General features: G+C 50.8%; 1 protein-coding gene across 12 annotated transcripts in view; it reads left to right on the forward strand.

The window, feature by feature from the left end:
- Window positions 1-27,233, forward strand: part of NCOR2 (nuclear receptor corepressor 2) — a 404,021-nt gene that overhangs the window by 349,913 nt on the left and 26,875 nt on the right. For 11 of the 12 annotated variants that reach the window (XM_048821124.2, XM_048821129.2, XM_048821126.2 and 8 more), the window contains 9 exons: window positions 2,618-2,768; window positions 11,034-11,186; window positions 12,677-12,763; window positions 13,547-13,827; window positions 15,489-15,843; window positions 21,474-21,701; window positions 22,285-22,539; window positions 25,455-25,604; window positions 26,922-27,044. In XM_048821124.2, the coding sequence (XP_048677081.2) occupies window positions 2,618-2,768; window positions 11,034-11,186; window positions 12,677-12,763; window positions 13,547-13,827; window positions 15,489-15,843; window positions 21,474-21,701; window positions 22,285-22,539; window positions 25,455-25,604; window positions 26,922-27,044 (1,783 nt within the window). The remainder of the gene's footprint in view (window positions 1-2,617; window positions 2,769-11,033; window positions 11,187-12,676; window positions 12,764-13,546; window positions 13,828-15,488; window positions 15,844-21,473; window positions 21,702-22,284; window positions 22,540-25,454; window positions 25,605-26,921; window positions 27,045-27,233) is intronic. The other variant, XM_048821132.2, reaches the window with a different exon arrangement.

The following is a 27,233-nucleotide window of genomic DNA, read 5'->3' on the forward strand; positions in this document are numbered from 1 at the left end:
TGCAATAGATCTAAGAGACGTCCGATCTAGGGCATGATCTGACCAAACGCTGTTTCAAAGCCAGCTAGTTAACTGACATTAGAATTCCTGTATTCGTCTTAAAAATAAAGTAGCAGCAGGAAGTGAGGCTGCCCCTTGGGTTTGATTCAATGGTAAAGTAGCTCTCAGAGCAGCTGTCACGTGTTTGCAGTGTGTGTGATGGCTCTACCCTGCAGGCCAAAGAGCTCTGACCTCTCCTCTGAGCAGTGCCCGTGATGCCCCTCGGCGTGGCATCCTGCGCGGCATCCTGCGCAGTCTCCTGACAGGGAAGCGCAGCGCCCCCGATTCTTGTCGCAGCTCCCAGCGCTGTGGCTGAGACATGATGTCAGATTACTCACCCAGAAGACAGATCTTGAATAGGGTACACTCTGCTCCCAAGCCGTCTGTCATCGCTCGCTTTCAAACCCCCTGCAAACACGTCCATTGCGGGAAGGAAACTTACCTGGCACTGACTGGGAAAGCCAGTGCTGAGTGTTTCTGTGAGCCTGTGTCAGAGCGAACAATCAGGGCATTGAAACCTGCACATTGACATGTCCCATCCAGTCTCTGCAGCAAGCAGCTTAGTGACTGCTGGTCTGACTGCTTACAAAGAAGCAGAGACCCATTGAACGGAGGGGTTCGGGGTGGGGATGGGGGGGACATCCTGTCCTGACATATTGGAGTAACCTCCAAACACCACCATGCTGAAGTGCTGACATTTAGAATCAGGTTCCTTATTCACCCCGTACAGCAGTACAGACATGGGGTAGCATTCAGTGTGGCCTGTTCAGATAGCGTGACTGTCGTTTGGATTTTTAGCTTTGAACAGCAGGATGCAAGTCGATTCTGATTCCCTCCCTTGCCCCCCCACCCCCCCAATACATGGATCGCTAGGCTGCTAGGGCACCCGCGATGGGGGATTGTTACCACGCTGACTCCATCCCGTGTGCTCCAGAAGAAAGCAGGCACTAGGATGGCAGCTTGGTAAATCAGGAAAGAGGCCAGCGTATAAACAGAACTTGTCCACACATACACACATGTTGTATAGATAAAGCAATACACGCCTGAGTGTGGACTCAGTTATACCAGTATAAAGAGGCTTTATATCAGTGTAGCTATTACCATACGCGCAGGGGAATAAGTCGTACCAATATAAGGCACATTTATACTGATATAACTGCACCCCAGTAAATAATTTACAAGCACCCCTTAAGGCTGAAATTTGTTCCAGTAAGACGTTCATCAAATAATTCCAAGTAAATAAATGAGGTCAAAATCTCAGTCTGTTGACAGATAATTCACAGATAGAAAAAAGGGATAAATTCGCTGCAGCTAGATCCCTGGCTCTGGCCATGGCAGCATTCGTACAAAGCAAATTTCCCCCTTGTGCAGAGAGCCAGCGCAAGGCCTGGGCACCTGAACCCTTTAAGTGGGACTTGAAGGTCGCTGGTGCCAGCTCTCTGCCCCCGGGGTGAATTTCACTTACAAGTGGAGGAGTGGAGGGAGGGAGCTTCCCTGTATTCCTAATTTACATTTCACCCTTATGGCTGTTTGATTGTTTCTTGCATCTTGCTCTGGCTTGAATCATGAAATGAAGCTGGTCAGTTTCCCTCCTGCACCAACTCTTGTGAGCAGCTTGCAAACCCAGAACAACCTTGAATGATGAAAAGGGTGGAAGGAGGATATTCAAGGCTTCCTTGGGGATTTGGACACCTGCTTTCCATTATTTCTGCTGGGAATTGGGTGTCCAAATGCCTTTCCAAATCTCAGGCCTGGGCTGTTTCCATGGATGTTTTGAAGAAAGCGATGGAGAAGGATGAGTTTGCATAAGCAGCTGCTCCCTTCTTTTTATTTAAAAGCAAAGCTACGGACCTGACTCTTTGCTCTGCTCCACCAGTAACCCCGGTTCGAGTCTATAAAGCTGGTGTGATGGAATGACAAATGGTCCGGCATTTTGGGCCCAGACTGCTTGATTGCATGGCCCTTTTGAACGTCAACATTTCTGTGACCAGTTGTGCCCCGTGATATTAGTCAGAGAAAATAGTTTGCAATGACAGTAGTCCCAAGGGAAAGAAAAAGACTTAAGTCGTGTTGGCCATGACTAAGACGTCCCCAGGGAAGGCAGAGCTGTAAGTGTGTCTGTCCCTTCGATCCAGTGGGATGGAAAGCAACCAGATAGTTGACTTTGAAAAGCGCAGCGCGGACGGAGCGGGCAGCGTGGTTTGGTGTTTCCATTCCTGCTTTGCCCAATGGTGGAGGAGCCTGAGCTGCTCTGTAATTGTATGTAATGAAAGCCAGGCTCGCTCCGTCTCTTTACACCCGTTGAATGCAAGGCCTGTCATCTCTGCCTGGCACTCGCCCCTGTCTCTTCCCAGCAACTTTACACAGATCACGTACCTTTTACCGCTCAGCAATAGTGTCCTTATCAATAATTAAGCTGCAGATTTCTCGCTATTGGCCCTGACAGGAAGCAGAGTTCAGCTGTGCTCCCTCCTTTGCTCTGCCTCTCCTTTGGAGCAGTGTGTTCCTGTGGGGATGAGAGCTTTCTTCCTTGATTGCTTGTGGCACTGTTAAATATGGATCTTGGTGGCTTTCCAAGGGCACCCCAGCTGAAGTGCTGTATAAAGGAACCATTACCAGACTAATCGGAGAAGACAGCCCCGGCAGAGCAGAGAAGGTGAGAGAGGATGCCTTGCCCAAAGGACATGTCATCTACGAAGGGAAGAAGGGCCATGTGCTCTCCTATGATGGTAAGCTGGAATCCTCTCTGGGGTTTTTGGGGGGCGGGGGAGAGCATCAGGTTCATGCACTAATGTTTGGGAGCTAGAATGTTTGTTTGGGAAAACATTGCAAAGCGTATCTTGCCTGTATCCTGTTTCTAGTTCCAGAGTAATTTTCTCCCTGTTCCTGATTTTTGAGGTCTTATCCAAGGGCCAGATTTTCTTCTTTGATGCACACAGCAGATCTGGCCTGTGGCACGCTGCTTGATTCAGCAGGGAGAGCCTCTGGTGTCAGTAGGAGAGCCCCACGTGTACGGAGGGCAGCACATTTAGACTGTAAGCTCTCTGGAATCTCATCCAATTCTACATTAGAGCCTTGCACAATGGGGCCCTGATCTCGGTTGGGGCCACCGAGGGACTGCTGTGTATCAGTGATCACACTGGTGCACTTGCAGTTGGCTTAGTGAATCTGAGGGGAGAGCATCTGCAGGACGCCGCTCTCCTTGCGCAGAAGGTAACTTCTCTCCTTCTTCCCGCTGGGTCGAATGAAACCATGTTGTGGGTTGCTTAATGCCCTCAGCCTGCGCACGCCAGTCCTGGGATAGAGGGCAGCGTGCCCACCAGTGGGTATGAAACTGCACCTTCGGGGGAGTCTCTGAAGGCGTCAGACTCTAGGGCTTAAGTTCCCGTGTGCCCACATGAGGCCATTGCACCTCTGAAGGCCCCTAAGGTGAACATTCCCTTAGATGTGGAAAGCAGAAAAAGCAGGGCCCGTCCTGGCCCAGGGGAAATCTCTCCCACTGAGGATCACCCCCCTCCAGGGCAAGGTGACAGTGTTGAAAGCCCTGTGGCCCAATGTCACGGCCTCCCCGCACGCTGCACCTTGCACTGAGCTGACATCGCCATGGGAGCATGCAGCGGCAGGGCTGTACAGCGTTGCCAGCCCTGCAGTAAATGGGGACCCTTCGGTTGCCCTTCCAGCTGGATTTGCAGGTGTCAGGTCAGACCCATGGGAGCTGCGGCCTTTCCATGAAACTTGGGGTCTGTGGCAAACTCCATCATGCCCCTGGCTCCCCATGTCGAGCAGAGAATGCTTTAAGGGGGCTGCCAGGCAGCTGGGGTCTGAGCAAAGGGGCATCTCTTATCATGTCCTAACTCTACCTTCAGACCCTGCCCGCTCCCCTCCCGCCACCCTGATTTTGACCACCGGAGTCCTGCCTAGTGGTTAGAGCACAGGGCTGGGAGTCAGGACTCTGGGTTCCATCCTCCACTTTGATCCTGACCTGCCGTGGCATTTCAGGTAACTCTCACAGGGCCAAAGGGCAGGCAGGTGTGTGGAGCCTCTAGCTCTGCCCCTAATACAGGAAGCAGCTGTAGTTTGGCTGATTGCCATCTGGATGAGTCAGGCCAGAGGGGCAGTTAGGTGCTGGCTCCTGCCCAGCCCTGGGAGGTTGCACCTGGGGAACAGGTGTCGTTGGGAGGACCCAGCAAACACACATCCCACCACACAGCTGAAAGATTGGCTGGAGTATAAGATCTCCCACTTGGGCACTAAACAACACCCCCTTCCAATGTAGGGCTGCCCTGTAGCCGCCTTCACTAGACCCTTAACATGGAGCGTCAGTTTCCCCCGCTGTACAGTGAGGATAATGCCCATTTCCCAGGGTGCTGTGAGCCTGGTGCAGTTAAGGATAACGTTCATGTAGTGCTTGGAGCTCCTCAGCTGGGATCCCTTAGTATTCTCCCCTGTTCTGTAGCCAGGGGAATGGCAACCTCTTACTCCCAGGTTGTGCTTAGCACCGGTGACTAGGTTGCTGCTGCTTAACACTGACGTGGCCAAGCTGCAGCACGTCTGGGCCTTGCACCCAGGCTCAGCTCAGCGTGGCAATGCGATGCAGCTGTGCTGATGCCAGGGATGTTTGGCAGTGGTTTTTATGTCTACGCTGCAGGGCGGCCCCTTTGTGATCCTCATGCCGTGCATAAGAAGCCACAGGGCTCCTCGTCAGCCCACGGAAACCTTGCTGCTAAATAGCAGTCAGAATCGCTGGTGTTGAGTCAGCGTGTTCGATGAGCCCCAGCTGAACGCAAGGCGGAGGTCAAGTGGGGCCCTGTGCACTTGGAATGGAATGAGATGCACTCCCTGTCCCCCAGGGCGTCCATGTTGGAATGGATGGAGCTGTATTCCCCTTCTCCCAGCGCTTCCATCTTGTCCCCTTTCCCCCTGTTGCTTCCTTTGACTTCCCCAAGTGCTCCATCTCTTGCACCGTGGGGTTCTTTCATAGACGCACACAGGCACCTGCACCAGAGACAGCCGCGATGGACCCGTTCCTTGGTGGCCCCCTCCTCCTCGTTGTTATTAAACCCAGCCCCCACCCACGGTCAGCCAGGGATGTGGCTCACACGGAGACTGCTGTCTCAGTGCGACCCGCTTGTGTAGAACAGACAGAGGAAGCGTTGCTGCTCTTGGGGCCTGCCAGGGCTGGGTGAGTCCTATGGGTCACTGCACGTGTTTGCTCTGAAGAGCACGCCAGCAGAAGGGGAGCCCCAGCCCCTTTTAGAGCATGGAGGACACAGACGCAGCATTGCGTCTCAGCGAGTCTCCAAGCTCCATTCTCATCTCCAGCTTGCTAGCATCGCTGCCAGTGTCCCTTTGGGTTACCGGGACACTGCCAAGGGAGATAGCTCCGGCAGTTCGGTTTGGTGCCGTGATAAAGGGTTTTGCTGAACCTGCTGTGAATACCCTGCCTGACTTTTCCACTGCCACTTAGAAGTGCCTTCCGCTTTCCCCTGACCCTTTCCCGGCAGTGCTGTGACCCCGAGCATGGGAGCCTCGCTTCTGAGACGTGACGCTGTCGGTAAACTACGCCGGGGCAGCTCCCAAGCTGGCATCGGTGTCCAGGCTGAGAAGAATGCCTGAAAGGAGCCGTCCGTGCGCCTGGTGGGAAGTCCAGCCTGTTGTTCGACTAATCTCCGGGGTGTTACAGCAACATAGGCAGGGAGGCTCTTCCCCTCCCTTAAAATATAAGATAGTCTTCATGGTGTCAAGAAACGCAACATTTCCAACCCGCACCCCTGTGACAGGTGTGCCAATCCCACGCTGGCGAAGCAAGGGTTAAAGAGCAGTTTGGGGCCCAAGAGGCCACGGCCCTTCACCTTAGCTGGCATGCCCCCAGTGGAGGGAGCGTTCTGAAGGGAGCAGCTCAGTTCAGTCTGGGCTGACCCAGCAGAGCACTCGTGGACAGCAGCCTCCTGCCGCCTCCTAGCTGCACCGCGGGAAGCCAGTCGTTCATGGGAACCGAAGGGGGCGACTCACTGTTACCGGCCGAGGAACTGCTAGAGACAGAGCGGAAGGGACGCAAGAGGGACCCCATGTCCAACCCTGGAGACAACACCAGAGGGACTGGGATGAGGGTAGGCAGCAACCTAGGGAACATGCTTGGGGGTATTTGGACCTGAGCCCTGTGCCAGGGTACCCTGTTTTGAAGGGCCCTGGGTTGGAACTAGGTGGAGTAGGGTGGGCCCAGCTATTCCTCCCCACGCTCACGGCTCGGTGACACTGCCTCTGATACCCCCGCTGTAAAGCGGCCCCTTGGTCTCTCACCAGTGGACAACATTCCCCTGGGCTTTGAACTCTTGCCAGTAGGCATTCCATGCCAGAGTATCGCCATTAGATGATACTGCCAGCCCGGGGCATCTACCCAACCCCCAACAACCCTGCATAGGTCACAGCACTTCTTTGTTGAGTGCAGAGGTGCTCTCTGTGTTAACTCAGTAACCAGCTATTATCTCCTTCCCCAAGCCTGCGCACTGGATGGCCCTAAAATCAGCTGACAGTTTGCTCAGAAGCTCAGTTTGCTTCCATGAGCGATGAGCAGAGGTTTGTTTCCAGTGAAGCTTATGAGCGACTCCTCCATACAAGCCTTTCATTGCCCACTGCTCTTCCCCAAGCTTTTGGGGCCGGGCACGTGCAGCCCAGCAGCCGTTTTGAGAGATGTCCGTGCCCCATTGAGTCTGGAAGCAGAGGATGCCGTTTTAGAGAGACTGCCACCCTTGGCCTCTTGGATCCCAGGAGGCTTGGTAACCCGGCCCAGTGCGAAGCAGGAGCATTTTGGTGCCTGGCCAGAACGCGCACGAGGAGCATGAGTGACTGTCTTACAGGGCTGCATTGCTTCTGCTCTGAGTGTAAGGCAGAGATGACTAAGGACCAGATCCTAATCTCGGATATACCCGCCCGTCTCGCTGTCTATCTTTCAGATCTGCTGCTGTGTCACACCCCCACAGCTCACATCCCTCTCCAGAGAGCAACGGCCTTCGGTGCTCATCTTTCTCTCGCCACTGTGGCCTGCCTGACAACAAAATGAAGCCAAGAGGTGGGGTGGGGGAGGCGCTTTGGCTACCAGTGGGAAGATTTAGTGTTAGAGCACAGGGCTGGGAACACTTGCCATATTCTCAGACTGAGGAAGGAGCCACCAGAGAGAATGTGCTGGGGTTGGCTCTTTCTCTGCCACTCATCGCTGCCATGGGGAGCCGCTGCCCCTCCCTCCTGCCCCCAGGTGAGGGTTCCTTTATGTGGGCTGCTGGTGGGGCTTGTAGGGAGGGATGGGGCGTTGTTGCAGGGGGGTGTCTGAGTGGGGGTCTCTGTGTTGGAAGCAGAAACAGGAGGGGAGAGTCTGAAAAGACAGGCTACAGTCTTGGCCCACAAGCTGTAACTCAGTTCCATTCCAGAGCTGGTCGCTTGGTTTTCTGTGGTACACTTGCGGGGCGGGGGGGGGGGGGGGGGGGGCGGTGCTGGCGTGTCCACTGACGGAGCGGGGCTCTCCAGTCACTCAAGCTGTTGGAGGAAAAGAGCACAGGCTCGGGATGGGCCCGCTTGGGGTCAGCACCCCCCTGTCAGGGGCAGCTTTTCTGCCAGGGTCAGCACTCACCCACCCCCACTCTGTTGCTGATAGTCAGATTTCCAGGCACTTTGCACGCAACTTACAGATGTGTGGATCAGAATGCAAAAACATAGCCTGCCCCACTGGGATTTAGTTCCCATACCTCCCAGAGCTCCCTTGGCTTCACCGCGAACAGCGGGACCATTGCATGACAGGCACGGAGCCCTGGGCCTACTGCAAAAGGGTTAAAATCCTACCATAACGGACAGCTCATGCATTTAGGCTCGGAGCCACCCCTGTGACACAGTCTTGTGTTGCAGTGACCTTCCTGTGCTGGGTTTGAGGAGCATTTTCTGCAGTGCCCACCGGGCACCGCATGCAGAGCAAATCTTCATTCCTCTCCCTTTCGGTTGTTAACTTTGCCCCAGCTGGGATTGGTGTAGCCTCAAGGGTAGCTGGCAGAATCAGTACCAGAAAACCACACCAGGAATTGTTTCCAAGCTGTCTTCACAAGAAGCAACTGGTTCTCTTTAGCCAGCACTCTGGATCAAATAGTTGATCTTAAAAATCACGCCACGGTGGGAGAAAAGCCAGAGCTCCTCTCCCAGGCCAAATTCTGGTTTAAAGAATAAACAACTCCAATCCTTGCATTAGCTCTCCGAGCTGTTAATCGGACACGGGGGGATTACCAAATGGAGAGAATGAACCACAAATAATGGATGTGAATCAAATTCCATATAGTTCACGCTCCATGTGCTCGCCTCCCACTGAACCCCAGGGCTGCTGGGCCTGCTTGTGCATGGACTTCACGTGACGCTACATTTATAAGGATAATGACGATACTTCTTACCCCTCAGAGCGTTCATTCAAACACCCAACCCGTGGAGGCTGCATGTTCTAGTGGCTGGGGCCCTGAACTTGGATTCATGAGATCTGGATTCTATTCCCAGACCTGCTGCATGACCTTGAACAAGTCACAGAATCACTCTGTGCCTCAGTTTCCCACCCCACCATCCATCTGTGTGGCTTGACAGCCATTCAGGGCAGGGATTGTCCCATGCTCTGAGGGTGAGACCTTGATTTCGGCTGGAGCCTCTTGGCGCTACCATAATACAAACAATAATAAGAACATGGGGAAGGGAGGTTCACATCATTATCTACGGGGCAATGGAGCTGACTGATTCACCCAAGGCCACAGGGGGAGTGAGAACTGAAATGAACCTCCAGGAGTTTTCACTGTTTTGATCCCATGCGCAGACCTGGAACATAAACTGTAGCAAGCAGTCCTGCATTGTCAAAGAGATAGGTTCCATATATAATCCAATAGGTCTTGCCTATCTCTGATTCTGCATGAAAATCTATTTAAGGTGAGAAGAGGAGCTAGGGTTTGAGGCTTAATTTAATTCACTTTTGTACTTTCTCCACCAGTCTCTCTTTGTGCATTAGATTTTTAGGCCACCTCTCCCTCTACCTGTACATAAGAATAGTCAGTAACAATTGACTAAGAGGGGCCCTAGGCAGAGTAACTGGATTCGTGTATCTGGTTGATTTTCCTCTCCTCTCTGGACCTGCAAGACAAGATGATTTGATCCCTAATATCCTGATCATCTCCTTTCCCCTAGATACTTCTGGGACGGTTTCAAATGCAGTAGCGAATGAGTTAAAAAAATTAAATTAAATTAAATCGTTAGTGATTATGAGTTCTGGCAAGCAGGGGGGAAAAAACTGCAAGTTCTGTAGTGCCATGAGGGTACTTACAAATAAAAGGGCTCTAATGAGACAAAATCCTGTAGCGTATGCAAGATGAATTGTGCTAGATTGGTTATTCTCATTCTGCATGTGATTGCTAATGGTTTCTGTGAGCAAGGGACATGTTTTCTGAGCAATTTTCTTTCTTTTTAATCTCTCTATTCCCTCCCCCCCAAACACATGAAACAAAGAGAACAGGGGATGGCGTTTCTTTTGCAGAAGAGCTATTTAGAACAGATGTTCCTTGATAACAGGATGCAGCAACATTACCCCCTTCATGTGTCTCAAGATGCCTGGCTGTTTCTAGACATCAGCTGCTGAGTTTTCACGTCAAATGAGTCTGAAGCCAAGAGGGAGACAGAGATTCACTTTCTGTTTCCCAGAATCTTTCCCCAAGCCCTTTTCGGTTTGATTGTATGGTGACTGCAGAAACTGGTAGTGGGGGTTGTATCGTAATAATCCCGTTTTATTCATTACTAGCATCACAGAAGAGAACTTTTGTTCCCAAACTCTCGGGGAACAAACAAATGTTTTGAACTTCTCCGGTGTTTTCTATAACTGTGTAATCCTAGATATGGTATATGTGAAAGAAGAGGATCAGGACACCAGCATTCCTTGGCAGGATAGACTAGTCCAGGGATAACAGGCAACGAGTTTATCTTGTGCGAGCCAATTGCGGAGCTTGGAGCTTGTTACATAAACCTTGGGCTTTCAGCTGTGTCATAAACTGCCTTGTAAATTTCATGGGGTGGGCTGCATTATGCAGGGAATAAGAATGTGGCAGCAGGATGGATTTGCTGGTGTTAAATCCAATGGTGATTTTTTTTTTTTCAGGCTGTAGAACAGACTTCCGAGGGAAAAGGGGAGAGCCCCATCACTTGGAAATATAGAATATAGGTGCAACAGAGCTGTAGCAGGCAGTACTGCCTTGGCAGAGAGATGGGTTTAATAGCACAGTAGGTCTTGCCTATCTTGAATTTCCATAGTTCTGCATGAAAATCTATTTTAGATTGGAGGAGGAACTAGTAGTTGAGGCTTAATTTAGTTCTGTGGCTTGATACTGTACTTTATCCACCAGCCACTATTGTGCTGAATTGGATTTTTCACATCCTCCTTTGTTTTTGTGTGGTTTGTCCGTCTCTTCGTTCTGATTAGAATAATGTGAATGTTCTTTATGCTAGGTTTGATGTTAAAGATTTTTCTGCTTTACTTCTTCCTCTTTGTCTGCTTTTATCATCTGGGGAATGTCTCAAAGTGTCTGTTAGGCAGACTGGACAAGATCACAAACAGTAGGTGTATTCAGGAAACAGCGCCACTGGGCTAATTTCAGTGGGAGTTCCAGCTGCTTGGAGCTTCAGAGCTGAATTTGCTCCATAATGTCTCGCAGGCTGTGTCTGGATAGTGGAAAAGACGTATGCTCTTGCCCAAACATGAGGCCATGGAATTTGGAATCCGAGGCGGGCAGGGTGGAGAGAGAGAGGCTGAATTTCCTGGAACCCAGCAGCATGGTGTAATGCCGACAAAGCCTGCTGAGTGCAAACTGAATTGCAGGACTCAATCCTGTGGGAGTGAGCCTTTAGTGGACATGCGAATGACAGTAAACAACCTCGCTCGCTCACTCCCCCTTCTTCATGCTGCTTTTGTTTCTTCATCTCCTTTTATTTCCTAGGTGGAGTCGGTGTTTCCCAGTGCCCCAAGGAGGACAGCAGAAGTGCTGGCGCTTCTCATGAGACCGCTGGTACCAAACGGACCTATGATATGATGGAGGGGAGGATCAGCCGGGGTTTACCAGCTCGCGATTTGTCATCCACTAGCATTGAAGGTTGGTTTGGGGAAACCTTTCAGTCGTGCCGTGTCAGGAGTCAAACTCTGGGGCAGAAAGTGTGCAGCATCTTTCGCATTCTGAGAACTCTCCCCGTCTGCCGACAGCAGCCCTTCTGTTTCAGGAGTGGCAGCAGCCTGTTTTAGAGGAGATGCAGGTGGCTATGCGCTCCCCCGCAGCACCTTCTGGCTCATGTTTTCCTTCATCTAAAATAAGACATCCAGACCGAAAGTACACGTTTTGCTGCTTGCTTGCGTGTGTGTATGTGTGTGTGAGAGAGAGTGACAGCCATCTCTCTCTTCTGGATCTATCAATACAGTGAGAACTTACAGGCCTTCCCAGGAAAATGAGTCTTAATTCATCCGTCCTCCTCAACACCAGTGCTTTGTGCTCTGCACAGAAATGGCCAAATTGTTCTAAACTAGAGATACAGGCTGCGATTTTCAGTGGTTGACAGGCACATAGCTCCCATTGAAGGTCACAACTGTAACTGTTGAAGGGACTTGAGCAGATAATTCTAGCTGCAAAAGGTTTTGCTTAAAATAAACCCTAAAAAAGGTTTTACAAATCCTAACACTAATATTTAGTAGAAATTTTTTCTGGCCCCATTACCAAGAGAACCCAGCATCAGAGCCAGCTAACTCTGCACATATAAGATCGTAAGCTCTTTGGGACAGGGCCCGTCTTTTTGTTGTGTGTTTGTACAGCGCCTAGCACAATGGGTTACTGGTCCATGGTTGAGGCTCCTAGGCCGTACTGTAATAAAATAATAAATAACCATAATAATAGTGACTATGCATGTGAAACCTCTGATCTCATTGGGACTCCTTACAAGTGGTACAGTGTTTGTTGGATTGGGATCCGAGTATCTAGTTTATCTGTAGAGCTTATATATTTTAATAGTGGCATCTTCATTCTCTCTAGACCCACGTGGAACTAAAAGCAGGAAAAAGTTACACAGAAATGTTGCGGGAGAAGGGGCAAAGTGGGTTTCTGATTTATAAAGCAGGAAGGGATGCGGTTTTGAAGTTACAATTCTCTAATTGCTATCTAATGGGCAGATGAATCATATTTTTCTTGGAGGTGTTGGCATCTATCCATACGCTTTGGGTGTTACTGACTTACACGCGTCTCAGGAAAAACTTTCAGGGAAGATGATCATTCTGGACCTGCAAATGCTTTTTTAACCCAAAACCTTCCCTTGCAGGGTTTTGAATCCAAACAGGACAGCAATAGTAGGAAACCAAGAAAGTGAAACTGACCAGTCTGGCCTTTTGGTCCCCCAAGTACAAGAAGTAAACAAGTAGTTCAAAAGGAGAAAAGTAAACTAGCTATTTAGAAAGCATTGTTGTATTAATCCCAGGTGGTGCTATTACTGGAGAAAACTTTTAAAAATTAGTTGATTTCTCTCTTGTCAGTGTCCCTTTAAAGTATAATGAAAATGTCAGCAGTCTTGCTACTTTCTGACTGTTCTCTTTGGCCTATTCTAGGTCTAATGGGTCGAGCGATCCCACCCGACAGACACAGTCCCCATAACTTAAAGGAACAGCATCATATTCGGGGCTCAATTACACAAGGTAATACTGGCAAGTATCCACATCAGGAAGTATATATGCGGGAGGGTAGGCCATGATTTGTGACTTTTCCTCATGTGCAGCTCAGCACTATCAATTAACTCTGGATGCAATTAGCGCGGAAGGAACTAAGTACTGAGTTGTCCCACTGGTTCTGCAGTCACATTGCAGACCTAGACAGCGACTGGAGAAGCAGAGAGTCCTAGTGGGTAGAGCACTGGACAGGGACTCAGGAGACTTGAGGTCAACTTCCAGCTTTGCCACTGGCCTGCTGAGCGACCGTGGGCAAGTTACTTCCCTGCTCTGGGCCTCAGTTTCCCCATTTTAAAATGGGGATAATGATCCTGACCTCCTTTGTCAAGTGTTTTGAGATCTAATGATGCAGAGGGATAGGCAAGAGCTAGGTATTCATCATCATCATCATCATATCTGCTGCATGGCGAGGGTGAGATTTTCAGAAGTGAGCCTATGACATTGGCCTCACTCTGCTCTCGTTTAAGTCACTGGTAAAATTCCCATTGGGGAGCTCACTGAGAGCAGAGCTGAGCCAACGCAGACCGTTTCTGAAAAATCCCACTCTTGGTCTTTAAGACCCCATACGGCAAGGCAGTTGGGGCTTTGCAGAATCAGTTGGGTTGCCCAGGCTTTGTAGTGGCTTTGCATAAGAACTCCATCAAACCCCCATGGCCCTCAGCCTGTATAGGGGCCGTAAACATCATTCAGTTTGCATGACCCTGCTTCTTTGGAGAATCACGCTAGTGCATTACCTTCTTGGGGGGGCTGCAGGAATCCCGCGATCCTATGTGGAGGGCCACGAGGACTACCTCAGAAGAGAAGCCAAACAGCTCAAGAGGGAAAACACTCCCCCAAGGGACTTGTCCGACACCTACAAAGTCAGGCCTCACGAGGGCCTCGCTCCCTTGAAAATGAAAGCAGCTCACGAAGGCCTCGTTGCCACCGTGAAGGAAGCGGGAAGATCGATCCACGAGATTCCCAGGGAAGAGTTAAGGCACACGCCTGACATCCCAGTGGCAGCAAGGCCTCTGAAGGAAGGATCTATCACACAGGTGCGTTCCTTGGGGGGGCAGGTAACTTTGCGTGAGGTAAAGGGGATCAATACGGCTCCAGGTGGATGATGGCACCCAAGCACTGGCGGACTGGGCCGAAGAGAGGCCTCCATGGCGGTGTCTCCCGTAGAACTTTGGCCCCTATTTTGAAATATGTTAAAGTCTGGCACATACTTGGCCCTCTTTCCCCAGAGGGGCCCAGTGCACACCCAGGGTGTCACAGAGCTTGAAAAGATCTCCAGGGCGCTGCATGTCCTGCCCCTTCGTGGGTGACCTGTCAGAGCAATTCTGTGTGGGGTTTGTTGTCCAGAGGATATTTTAAGTCCTAGCAAACACTGCAAGTGATTCTTTCACTTATTGCCCAACTGAATCATTTAGTACCTGGGGTATGAGTGAAACCTCAGAACTAAGGTGGTCTTATTACTTGTGTAGACTCCTGGCAAACTTAATTAGTTAAACTAAGGGTCTGATCTGCACAGCAAAGCTGCCTGGGTTACTGCCCCGGGCTAGCTTGAACCCAGCTGGTACAGGTAACAGTTGCAGTGAAGACAGTACAGTGCAGATAGTAGAAGCCCAACACAGACCCTGATACGCACTTGGCTCACTAGCCTTGTGTGATGCCCACGCTGCGCCGTCTTGGCTGCTATTGTTAGCCACGCTAGCTAGAATCCAGCTCCCTCAGCTAGGCTAGCCCGTTGTAGAGACGGGAAAAAGTGGAGAGGGTTGTGCTTTTGCAAAAATGTCATTGGTCAAGATTTTGTTCTGTAAAACCAGGGGCCTTCAGATGCAGGTTCTGTCTACACGACACCCCCTTAATCTCCTCCTTCCTCTTCCTCCCCTCCCCCCACCATGAAATATTGGGATGGTGGGATGAGATGAATGATGCCAGTTTTGGCCCCTCTCTAATGAAGAGTGCCCCTTTCTAACCACTTTTTTGAGACACCCACCCCCCACATGAAAACTTCTTGGGTCTGTTGTGTTCTCAGTTACATGGGTGTAAACCCAAAGTGAACTCACTGAAGTCAGTTGGAGTGACTCTGGATTACGTAGGTGTCACTAAGAGCAGGGTCTGTCACCTCCAGCAGGGCCGGCTTTAGGAACTGAGGAACAAGTGCTTGGGGCACGTTTCGTGGCTTGGACTCTCACCATACATGGAGCGTTTCGATAGCAGCCATTTAGAATATTCATGACTGTGGATTGTATCTTATTTCTTTGGGGTGTGTGGGTGAAGCGCAGTGGATATAGACACTCATTGATGGTGATTCATCTTCCTGTTGTCACAATGGGGAATGTGCATGTACATGCCATGTTCTGTTGGGCTGTAGCTCCTGGAGATGTTGATTCCCATGGGAATAGGAGTCTCCACTCACCCATACGCGTTCCAGTGGAATAGCATTACCTCCTAGTTCTGAGTCTCACCGGTGCAGTTCTGTGTACAGTATTAGTGCTATTTATAGAACACAAATCAACACACTGTTGATTTTCAGTGGGACTTTTGTTTCCAAGTCACTTCGGTGCTTTGGAATATCCCACCCTGGGTCCCAGGCTGAGCACACAGTGTGAGTGACAACCTGAAAGAGCAAATGGTGATCTTCACTGATTCTGCCCCGCTGCGTTCGCTTCCCCACTCTGATGCCCTCTTCGCTGCCTTGTTTCCTCAGGGTACCCCGCTGAAATACGACAACAACTCTTCCTCAGTAAGTGCCAAAAAGCATGATGTCCTGTCGATCATCGGGAGCCCAGGGAGGACTTTTCACTCTGTGCACTCACTGGACGTCATGCAAGACCCAAGGACTCTGGAAAGAGCATGTTACGAGGAGAGCCTGAAAAGCAGGCCCAGCCCAGTTACAAACTCCGGAGGTTCAATTACCAGGGGAGCCCCTGTGATTGTCCCTGAGCCTGGAAAGCCTCGCCGTAGCCCACTTACCTATGAGGACCACGGGGCGGCGTTCAGTAGCCATCTGCATCGAGGTTCTCCGGTATCCACAAGGGAGTCGACCCCAAGGCAGCCTGAAGGTAACTTTTTCTCCAGGTTTCAGAGTAGCAGCCGTGTTAGTCTGTATCCGCAAAAAGAAAAGGAGTACTTGTGGCACCTTAGAGACTAACCAATTTGTTTGAGCATAAGCTTTCGTGAGCTACAGCTCACTTCATCAGATGCCTTCAGTAGCATCCAATGAAGTGAGCTGTAGCTCACGAAAGCTTATGCTCAAATAAATTTGTTAGTCTCTAAGGTGCCACAAGTACTCTTATTCTCCAGCACACCCTTAATGTGCTGGGGACACTTAGGGCTTTTAGGAAATGCTAAGGTTGGAGCATACAGAACATTGGCCAGGTTCCCACCCTCGCCCCCATTTGCTGTCCCCTCACAAATGCTAGAGGGAAATGTGCAGTAGTTGTTGTGGACCAAATGGTGTGGTGTAAATCTGGACTATCGGAAGCCAATGGAGACGGTTCCAGATTGACACCAGAATCGCTGAGAATGGGATTTGGCCCTGTGTGAGTCTGAAGGCCGTGCTGCAGAGGAGACGTCTACTCTGTACACAGGCCTTGATTTGGAACACACGTATTTTAATGGTGTGGGAGAAAACTCATAACATGGAAAATTGGGGGGAGGGGGGATATTTTCTCCCCTCTCTTCTGTGCAAGTCTAGGTGTTTGTCTGCCCAGCTCTGCATTTATACCTCATCCAGCACCATAGCATCTGAGGGCTTTGGCTGTAGCTGGGTATAATCCCTGCTAGCCAGTAGATAGAGACAGTCCCATTGGGTTGTTGAGATCTGACGTCCCTTTGGGAGATGCAAGGGTTTTGCTGCCTCAGAATGGTTGTGTGTTTCCAGCAGGGGGTGCAGTTCCATCTGCACGCGTTGAAATCACTTGGGCCGCTCACCAGCAGCCTGCGAGCAAGACCCCGGCCTGACAGAGCACTAGGATTGTGCTGCCATAGCTGCTCTCAGAGGCCACATTCAAAAGCCAGCAAGGTTGCTTGGTCAGGCAGAATTTGGCACCGTGCAAATCTAGCAATCCAGAGCACAGACGTAGCCAGAATGACTCGCTGCCTGGCTGATAGGATTGCTCTTCAGTCCAGCAAATGCCTGTTTCCTTTCGTCCTGTTAACTCTTGGTTGCTTGGTGAAACATAAAGACAAGAGCACAAGTGTGTAGAGTGCATTTACTGTAACAGCCAGCATCAGCTCCAGCAACGCTTTCCCCTAGATCCAGCCAGAGCCTCGGGTCCTGAGTCATCCGGCAGAGCTAGATAAATCTCATCCTGACTGCGACTGTGCCAGTGACCCAAACTACGTTTGCAGTTCGGAAAACTGCAGTCTGTGTCCAAGAGCGTTAGTGCAGTCCCTGCCTCCTCCTGCTTCCTCTGAGGGTCGAACGAGAGAGGGATGACCAAAGAGAGCCATGGTGACCTTGCCTTGATCTTAATAGAGAAGAAGAATTTTTGAAAATCCACCCCACCCAACAACCAATAGAACCAGGGCAAACCAATAGCCACTGTCAGGGTTCCCTCCCCACTCTGAACTCTAGGGTACAGATGTGGGGACCCACATGAAAGAACCCCTAAGCTTATTTCTACCAGCTTAGGTTAAAACTTCCCCAAGGCACAAATTCTTTGCCCATGGACGGTATTCTGCCACCACCAAGTGATTTAACAAAGAATCAGGGAAAGGACCACTTGGAGTTCCTATTCCCCCAAAATATCCCCCCAAGCCCTTACACCCCCTTTCCTGGGGAGGCTTGAGAATAATATCCTAACCAATTGGTTACAAAGTGATCACAGACCCAAACCCCTGGGTCTTAGGACAATAGAGAAATCAGTCAGGTTCTTAAAAGAAGGATTTTATTTTTAAAAAAAGGTAAAAATCACCTCTGTAAAATCAGGATGGAAAATAACTTCACAGGGTAACAAAAGATTCAAAAACACAACAGAACTTCCTCTAGGCTTAGTTTCAAAGTTACAAAAAACAGGAATAAACCTCCCTCCAGCAAAGGAAAAATTCACAAGCAGAACAAAAGATAATCTAACACGCCTTGCCTGGCTTTTACTTACAATTTTTGTAATATGAGAGACTTATAGGATGGTTTCTAGGAGAAGGAGTTTTCTGACCTGATGCTTCTCTGCTTCCCAAGAGAACACACCAAAACAAAGCCTCTCCCCAAGATTTGAAAGTATCTTCTTTCCCCATTGGTCCTTTTGGTCAGGTGCCAACCAGGTTATTTGAGCTTCTTAACCCCTTACAGGTAAGGAGGCATTCTAGGCTACCCTTAGCTGTATGGTTATGACAGCCACCCCACTCAACAACCAATAGACCCAGGGCAAACCAATAGCCACCACAACCAATAGACCCAGGGCAAACCAATAGCCACCACAACCAATAGACCCAGGGCAAACCAATAGCCACCACAACCAATAGACCCAGGGCAAACTAATAGCCACCACAGCCAATAGACCCAGGCCAAACCAATAACCAGTAGCCACCCCACCCAACAACCAATAGAACCAGGCCAAACCAATAACCAAAAGCCACCCCACCCAACAACCAGTAGAATCAGGCAAACCAATAGCCACCCTACCCCAACCAACAACCAATAGAACCAAGGCAAAAGGTCCCCTTGATCTCACCCTGCTCTCCCAACACTATTACCAAAAATAACAACCCTTCCCCAAACGCACAGGGGGTGGAAAAAGGAGCCTGGTTGGCCCAAGAAGAGAAGGCCATGTTCCACCCCTTATGCTCTTCCTCTTGAGAGCCACATGTGGGGTCCCAGGGACAGAGTGTACTTAGACTGTTGTCACCTTTCAAAAGGGACTGCTGAGTTTAAAGTGTTCACCATGAGAAACCTTAAAGGGGCCTGACTTTGTAGAGATCAAGCCCATGTTGGGCACCCAAGATCACTAGTCTCTTTTGAAAACGTAAGCCAAAGTGTTCATCCAATGGGATTTCCCTCTGACCGACACATGCACATGGGAAATCAGTCGTTCTCTCCTCGCTGAAAACCCATGCCCTAGCTTCAGCATTGCCAAGCAATGCGAGCCCCATGCGTGCTTGCTGTTCTCTAGCAAGCTACAAGTCACACAGTTGTAGGTGGGGGACACTTCTCTGTCTGCCTGTCTGTGTGATCAATCTAGTCATAGGGCCTTCACCACCACAGGCCCTCGAGACTGATCATTTGCCAAAGCAGAACAAGATGCCTCATTTCAGAAAAAGGCCCTTTGGCTGGCTGGCTTCTCTGTGATTCGTACGTTTGGCCAATATGCAGCACTGGTGTTGGGGAGGATACATGCAGAGGGGCTGGAGGTTTCCCAAGAAAGAGTTGAATATTTCTATTAAATTCCAGCAGAGAGGCGTCATTTTGTGTGTCTGTAGCTGACAGGGTTCCTGCATGTACAGGAAGGACACTATAGGGGCTCTACAAGGGTAAATCATAGCATCGTTCTTCTGGGTTGGAAGGAGCTGTTCTGGGTCGCTTAGTGCATCCCTCTGCAACCCTGGCAGGTTTGATGTAAGGGCCCTGCCAAGTAGCTGAGATTTTGTTAAAACCGAGGGAATGACGATACAAACCTGAAACGTTTCCATGGTTATTTTTGCGTCAATGAAAACAGTTTTGTAAGGGGAATTAACCAGTCCCTGCAGGGCTGGAAACCCAAACGTAACTGAACAGGGCTAGCGCATAAGAATGAGACAGTGAAATTGAGCAGCTTAGCTTTGTTGTCCGAACTGGAGCTGGTTGAGTCATCCCTAAAGAATCCTCGATTTGTGGAATTTCGGTTCGTTGCCTGTCTGCAAACGGATCATAGCTTTTCTTGCATTTATTTGTTGTTGGGAAATGACACGCTGGCTCACGTCTCTGAATAGTTCAGGGTCTGTGGCTTGTTTGCGAGTGGTTTGTTGTAAGAATGTGACATTCAAGCTGTTTTGATTGGACCCTGGGCTCACATGGTATGTTTCCCTCCCCAGAGCGGATGAGCTGAGCGTAACTCTTAAAATCAGGGCTTGCTGTTACTAATTAGCTAGCCTGGAGATATCCACCCTGTACAGAGGGTGAGCACGAGACCCATGTGCCACCAAAGCGCCAGCTCTGAGTTAATAGGGATGCGAGAGAAGCTTGACATTATTCCAGCTGCTTCTCCATGTATTATGAAAGTGTTTACAGCTCCTGGTGAGCGCAGGAGGAGAGCTGCTGTCAGAACCATCTGGGCCCTGTTTCATCATGTTTATTTTGAGTTTCCAGGGTCACTTTTTTTCTCTCTGGTAACATTAACCTCTCTGCTGCCAGCAGAGCACTCAAGACAGAGCTGCTGCCATCCACTCAGATGGGTCAGGTTTGTTGGACTGCATCAGGAGAGCATGTTTGTCAGATGTCCCTAGCCCGTTGCTGAGGCTAAGTGAAGATCTTTGTGAGGGCAAATGTGAGATCCATTCAGGGAAAAACTGGCTTTCGTTTAGGAGCCAAATCAGGGAACTGGCAGGGCAAGATTCTGGAGAGCTTTGTGCGGAAGTGGGAGAAGATAAGACCCTGCAGGCTGGAGGGTCAGTTGCATTGAGAAGATTTGCTTTTGTGGTTGTCTCTGAAATGTTTCTCATGGGTATGTCCTTAGAGTGGCTGAGCCCAGGCCTGGGAGCCAGAAACTCTTCAACTCGAATCTTGGCTCTGGCGCTGATCTTGGGCAAGCCCCCCCCAACACCCCCTGTCCGCTCTTCCCCTAGCTGTAATAACAGGAATGCTGATTTACTTTCCTGTCCTGGATGCTGGGGATTAATCACTGTTCCTAGAGTGTTTTGAATGCGAACAGGCAAATACCTCACTGCCATCAATGAGGGTAACTCCATCGATGTCAGGGGAAGATGACTCCCCTTTTCGTTAAAGCCATTGGAGTCTCACCCCCTTATCCCAAGGGTGAATTTAGCCTCAAAAGCGTTACCCAGGGGGAGCGTCTCATTCTCTTTATAGAAGTAACAGCCTTTGATCTCACCAATATTGCCATTGAGATCTGCTCTGACTTGTTACCTCTTGTGCCTGTCCTGCGTTGGGCCCAGCAATTCGAAAGGCAAAACGAAAGGGTGGGGTTTTGACTTAGGAACACACTTGCCATGGGCAGAACGGGAGAGCCGAACTCTTAAAATCAGATGTAGCTGCTTTCAGTGGGACCCTCGTCATCCTCCCTCGTCACAGAGGCGCTTTCGGAAATCGCACCTGTTGTCACATACCGGATTCTGACCCCAGGTAAACTATGGCAGCTCCCACTGAAGGCAGTGTCAGTCGCCACGGTGACCCTGAGGGTGCAATGGGCCCAGTAGGTTTAAACAGAGAAATCAAAACACTTCTTTATTTGACAAAGTTCAATGTACGTGCCAGAATCAGTAAGGCAGTTGGGGGCTGCGGGGAGCCCTTCATTTGTAGATGTAACTGTTCAGATCAAGGGCCACGTTCTACCTTCGATGCACAGTGCAGTGGGGCCTCAACCTAGCTGAGGCCTCTGGGCACGATCTCAGTTTATAAACAAAATAATAACGATCGGGGAGGAAGGAGGGTTCCCCTTAGCTCAGCAGCAGCTGGGCCTGCCCCTCTGAGAGCGGAGCGTGGCTGCGAGCGTGTTTCAGCACGGACTCTTCTGACTACATTCTTTTGCTTCTGCAGGGAGCATCACGGCTGGGAAGCCGGCATCCCAGGACAGAAAGATCACCCCCACGACAAGAGACATCACCAATTCCAAGTCTCCTCACGCTACTCTATCGGACCATCACCATCCCATCTCCCCCTATGAACATTTACTCCGGGGAATGAGTGGTGTCGATTTGTACAGAGGACACATTCCATTGGCTTTCGACCCCGCTGCAATTCCCAGGGGAATTCAACTGGAAGCAGGTACTCCTTCATTTGGGGCACTTGGCAGGAGCGGCCCTGGGCAGCTGGGCAAAAAATCTGCCTTGGGTTCCACTGCTATGAAGGTAGCGTAGCTGAGAACAGAACCGGGGGCCTTTCTGTTCTAAGCTGTGTAACAAGTCGCTGGCTGGCTGGTGACGTTCCGTTTCGCAACGAGCCGTGGAAACGGGCTTTTAAAGTAGCGCTGTCTTCACTGCTGAGTAACGTTTTTTTTTAGCTTAAACCGCGTCTCGGATGAGCTCTTCTCTGACTCAGTTCCATCCTTACTCTGACACTGCTCCTCTGCACAGTTGGCAGATGAAGGCCCTGAGACAGCAAAAAGCCAGCTTCCTCCACCCTCGTGCCCACAGGGGCTGATGTCTCTGGTGCGTTGCATAGGCCTCCCCAGCCCGAAGGCCAGACGGGGGGATTCCTGGTGCTCGCTAATTTGGACCTCGTTTGTTCCTAAATTATCCCACATCCCAGCGGATGCTCTCGAGCGCTAGTTTTCATGAGTCAGGCTCTGCCACCCCCTCGTAGGACCGTACTACATGGAAAACTGACTCATCTCAATCTTCTCTTTTAGCTGCTGCTTACTATTTGCCCAGGCATCTTGCTCCGAGCCCGACGTACCCCCATCTCTACCCTCCATACCTCATCAGAGGGTACCCAGACACTGCCGCCATGGAGAACAGGCAGACCATCATCAACGACTACATCACCTCCCAGCAGATGCACCAGAACGCCGCTGCCACTGCTATGGCTCAGAGGGCAGACATGCTGCGCGGACTTTCGCCCCGAGAACCGTCGCTGGCTCTCAACTATGCTGCAGGTCCTCGAAGTATGAAGCTGTCTGTGGTTTTTAGGTGGCATTTTTTCTTCTTGAAAGGCGTAGGGCTGTCGTTCTGACCCCAGGCCTCTAGCATAACACCCAGCAGGGTTTCTGTGGTGGAGATCACAACGGCAGTACCCATGCGGCATGCACACTGGTATGCCACATTGGTCCCGGCGCCGGGGGCAGGAGCATCTTTGCTTCGGCCGGTTGAGCGGTTCCTGAGCCATCTGTGCAAAGGCGGTTAGTTGTTGTCAGTCTCCGTAGCCTATTTCTCAAGACTGCTTCGGGGGCAGCGACGTGACCTTGGGCTGGAGTTTGATCAGCTCTTGCAAGTTAAAGAGTGCCGTGCTTGGATGAGAGCCCCTCGGGGTACATCTGCGCAATCTGTGGCAGTGAGCCTCCCAGTCCGGCCCGACACACTCGGACTTGTGGGGCCTGCTGTCGCGCTCTAAGAATTGCTGGATAGATGGCGCTTTGAAGCCGTGGCTCAGACTGGAGCCGGGGTGTTGAAGCCAAGCGGTGGGGGTGGGCATCAGAGCCCCACTGCGGCTGCAAAGCGCTCTCGATACAGCTGTTTTTAGAGAACCACTGCAAACCTGAGTCTATCGACCCGTTCAGGGAGGCTCAGTGTTCTGCGGGGAGATGGGATCCAATTCTGGGTGCAGTGCCCCCAGTGTGGAACGAGGGGCTGGGCTGCTGCTTCTGCACCCTCCTCCAGATGAAACCACACTGGCGTCCCAGTCTGTGTGTGACTAGTCAGGATCATTTGTTTGGCTGGGTTTCTTTTCAGGCATGGCGTGTCCTAGCCAGATTCAGCCCCCCTAAATCCCCCTCCAAACTGAATACATTGTTGATCTCTACTTCCTGCCCTAAGCAGTTGTGCAGTTGTTGCAGGCTGTTAGAAAGCTGCCACCCCAAAAAGAGACGGACTTTCAGTGGTAGGCAAAGTGATTCCATACACGCAGAGGAAATCGCTTTGGGATCCCTTGGGCTGGGAGCTGCTCTATAAGTTGCTCTTGTTCTTTGAGCTCTTTACTGCTAGCAGTTTGCAGGTTTTTATTTCTGTTAGTAATACATGGCTCTGCACTAACCTGTCCCTTGCCCTGCTGTCCTTTAACCATCCCCCAGCAGTGGGGCCAGATTCAGAGTAAATGGCAGGAATTTCAGGTGCCAATGAAACCTTGCAGCCTGAAGGAGGTGAGAAACCAAGAGTGTAATATTGAAAGAGAGAGGTACAGTAGAAAGCCTGGGCGTGTTGAATGTGATCTGGGCACGTACCCTGGAAACTAGCTCAGGAAAGCATATAGGGTAAGGTGGAAGGATGACTTAGTGAGGGGCTGGATTATGGAGCCCTTCCTCTCCATGGAGAGCACTTGGGGAGCTCCATTGACTTCAGCTGTGCTTGAGTAAGGACTCCACAAGCTGGCCCATGGTATTTGTAAAGCTCTTTCAAGATTAAAAAATGCTACATGAGTGCGAAGTGTGGTTGTTAATAATGAGAGAAGCTTGCTGTGTGGATGTGGGTGTAAAATTGCTTGCGTCTTCTCAAGCAGTCAGGTAGCCGATCTGTGGCTTTCCAGCTCTTCAGAACATGCTCCAGAGGTCCGTAGCCCTGTAAAATAGCATTTATGCTGTTGCACTGTTGGCTCTTTGAGTCTACGCTGACTGTGGCCATATTCTCACTCAATGCAAATGGATCTCTGCCTTCCCATCGCTGGGCAAAAGTGGCCCATCTGTACTGGTCTTTATAGACAGTATCTCCAATGAACTGTGCTGAACTGGGCCCTTCTAGCACAGTGTAAATCCTGAGAAAAGACCAAGGGGGACTTTCTCATCTCATTGTGCTGAGTAGGCCTCTCCTCACAGCTGACTCTGTTTCCCTCCAGCTAAAATCCCACACGCAGGGAGTCTGGGGGTCCCCTCTGACTCCAGAACTAAAATTTGTATGTATCTTGTACTAGTCTCACCTGCAGAACACATCGATCTGAGCTAATGACCCCCCTCAAGTGCCCCCCAAGTGAGAGAATTCTCCATTCAGGCTCTGACTCTGCCCTTTCTCATACCCTGGCGTGTACAGAACGCAGGGTATATAGAATCACAGAAAGGTAGGGCTGAAAAGGATCTTGAGAGGCCATCTAGCCCAGCCCCCTGCACTGAGGCAGGACCAGGTCTACCTAAACCATCCCTGACAGGTGTTTGTCCCACCTGTTCTTAAAAACCTCCACTGACAGGGATTCCACAACCTCCCTTGGAAGCCTATTCCAGAGCTTGACAATCCCTGTTGGTTTAATTTCAGTGAATTCCATGTGTGGGGTGTTCCACGCTGCAGAGTTAGAACCCCCAGAGCAGTGCCTGGGAACCCACTGTTCAGAAGAAAGCCCTGCTGACTCCTCCGCTTTCACTGTCCGAGCTGAGTGAAAGGCATTAAGTGAACCAAGGCTGAAATTCCCCCTGTGAAAGATGGGTCTGAACTGGGAGTTACGTGGTGTTTGGGCCTTCAGCTGGGCCTCTGCACCGGGGTAGATTTCATCCTCCAATTGTAAGGTCCCTGGGGCAGGGACTACCTTTGTGCTTTGTGTCTGTCCAGCACCGTGGGGTCCTGGTCCGTGACTGGGGCTCCTAGGTAGAAATAATAAATGCCGATAGCCCCAAGAGTATCAATGGTGAGATCCTAATTTTTCAATGCTTCCTCTTTTAATAATCCATCGCCAGAGGGGTTCACACCCCAGAGCAGGAAACAGCTTTTAAATTATGCAGCTAGCCCTAGACAGTCAGATTGTTCTCTTGCTAGTGTCCCCTTCCCAACTGCCGTGGTATGTGTGTTCGTGTGCTGTCCAATTCCCAGCATCTCTCTCCACACCGTCTTGTGTGGAGAGTGGGTTTTATCGTCGTCTTGACGGTCCTTTCGATTCTCTCTCCAGGGATCATCGACCTGTCCCAAGTGCCACACCTGCCTGTCCTCGTGCCCCCCACACCTGGCACCTCCGCCGCCTCGATGGACCGAATCACGTACATCCCCAGCGCCCCCCAGACATTTAGCAGCCGGCATAGCAGCTCCCCGCTCTCCCCAGGTAAAACCCATAGGGTTTGAATTGCCACCTGATAATCTGCCTGGGTGGGCATGTGGGCAAACCAAACCCCCGCACCATTTGTGTGTGTGTGTTGGAAGCTTCCTGGGAACTCCCATTGCTCCAGGATTTCGGTATGGTGAGCCTGGCATGCTGGTTTGTCCTACAGCCTGAATTCTTAGTCCCCACGGCTCTTACCACACGGATAGTACTTCCCATATAAAGATCTTCAGGTGCTTGAGTTGCACAAATTGAACCAACAGGGGAAGGGAGCTGGTAAACTGAGGCATGGAGAGACGTAATTTGTCCAAGGCCAGTCCAGACCCAGGTTTAGAGCATAGCAGAGTCCTGCTCCTACTCTTGTCTGATCACTACCTACCAGACCCTCTTCCCTGGGCTTAACCCGAGCTGGGGTTAGGGTTGGGGCCAGCTGGAGGCCCGGAGTTGGGGCTAGGGCCAGGGCCGGTGGGGGCCCCAAGCTGGGGAGCTGATCAGTGGGGTTGTTTCTCTCTTTTATGGAGGGCTCTGAGGCTTGAAGGACTGCGTGTTGGACATCTGCATTTCCTCCCTTTGGGAGTCTGTAACCAGAGATCCCCTGTTGAAGTGTTTTTCTTTAGCTAGCCATTGGGAACAAATCATTAGAGAAACAAGGACGTTGTGTGCTAGTTCGGATTGCGCTGAGCAGAGAAGAGTCACCATGGCTTTGTGAACAGCAGGAGGGGCTAGTTCCCTAGGATCTTGGACGGGATCGTCCTTGGGGTGGCTAGCCCCTCTCACTGCTCATGACGCCGCAGCTACGTTCCTATTTGTAGCACATTAGCTCAATCAGACCTAGGGCAGGGATGTCTCCTGACCCCAGCTCCTTCCAGCTCTAGTGCAGACATACCCTGAGAGTGTTTACCCCTGTCCCCATCCAGCATGGCCTACCCAGGAGAATGCACCTACAATGGGCAGGTTGTAATCTCAGTGGGTTGTAATCACTGGCCTAGTGGCTGTCTCCCCCCGTAGGTAAGGGGGTTGAAACCGTCTGATCCCTTTGTCAGACGAACACACCATCTTAAAGTCAAGCGCATCTGTCACATTTTGGGTACGGAACGAAATGTGCAGTTAATGCAGATAGTCAAGTTCAGACCGTGGCCCGATGGTTGCCCCAGCTTTACCCTGGTATAAGTGGTATCAGGCCCCGTCTTTGCTTATCTGCCAGGATCTGGTTTAGGAAGCTGGGGCAGAGTTTCCGTAGCTGCAACACTCACAAGAGTGAAGGTGGCACCAGAATTCCGCTTGCAGGGACCCCTGTGACTGGCTGCCTTTGAATTCCAGGAGGCCCCACGCACATGACCAAACAGACAGGAGCATCGGCTTCCGAACGGGAACGAGATCGGGAGCGCGAGAAATCCTTCCTAGCAGCCACCACTGTGGAGCATGCACCCATCTGGAGACCAGGTAGGCTTGGAGAAACCCGGTCCATACAGCTGGTGCATAGCGATGTTTCCACTGGTGAGCAGAGTCTTTTCGGGGGCCTGGGGACAGTTCTCCAAGGTTTATGCAGAGCTCTCTTCCTCCCCATCTCGCTGTCACTTGCCCCTTGGTTTTCCATACTGGTTTCCAGCTCAGATTCTTCTCTGCATTTTC

Source organism: Caretta caretta, chromosome 15 (genome assembly GCF_965140235.1).
Source record: "Caretta caretta isolate rCarCar2 chromosome 15, rCarCar1.hap1, whole genome shotgun sequence".
Taxonomy (NCBI): domain Eukaryota; kingdom Metazoa; phylum Chordata; order Testudines; family Cheloniidae; genus Caretta; species Caretta caretta.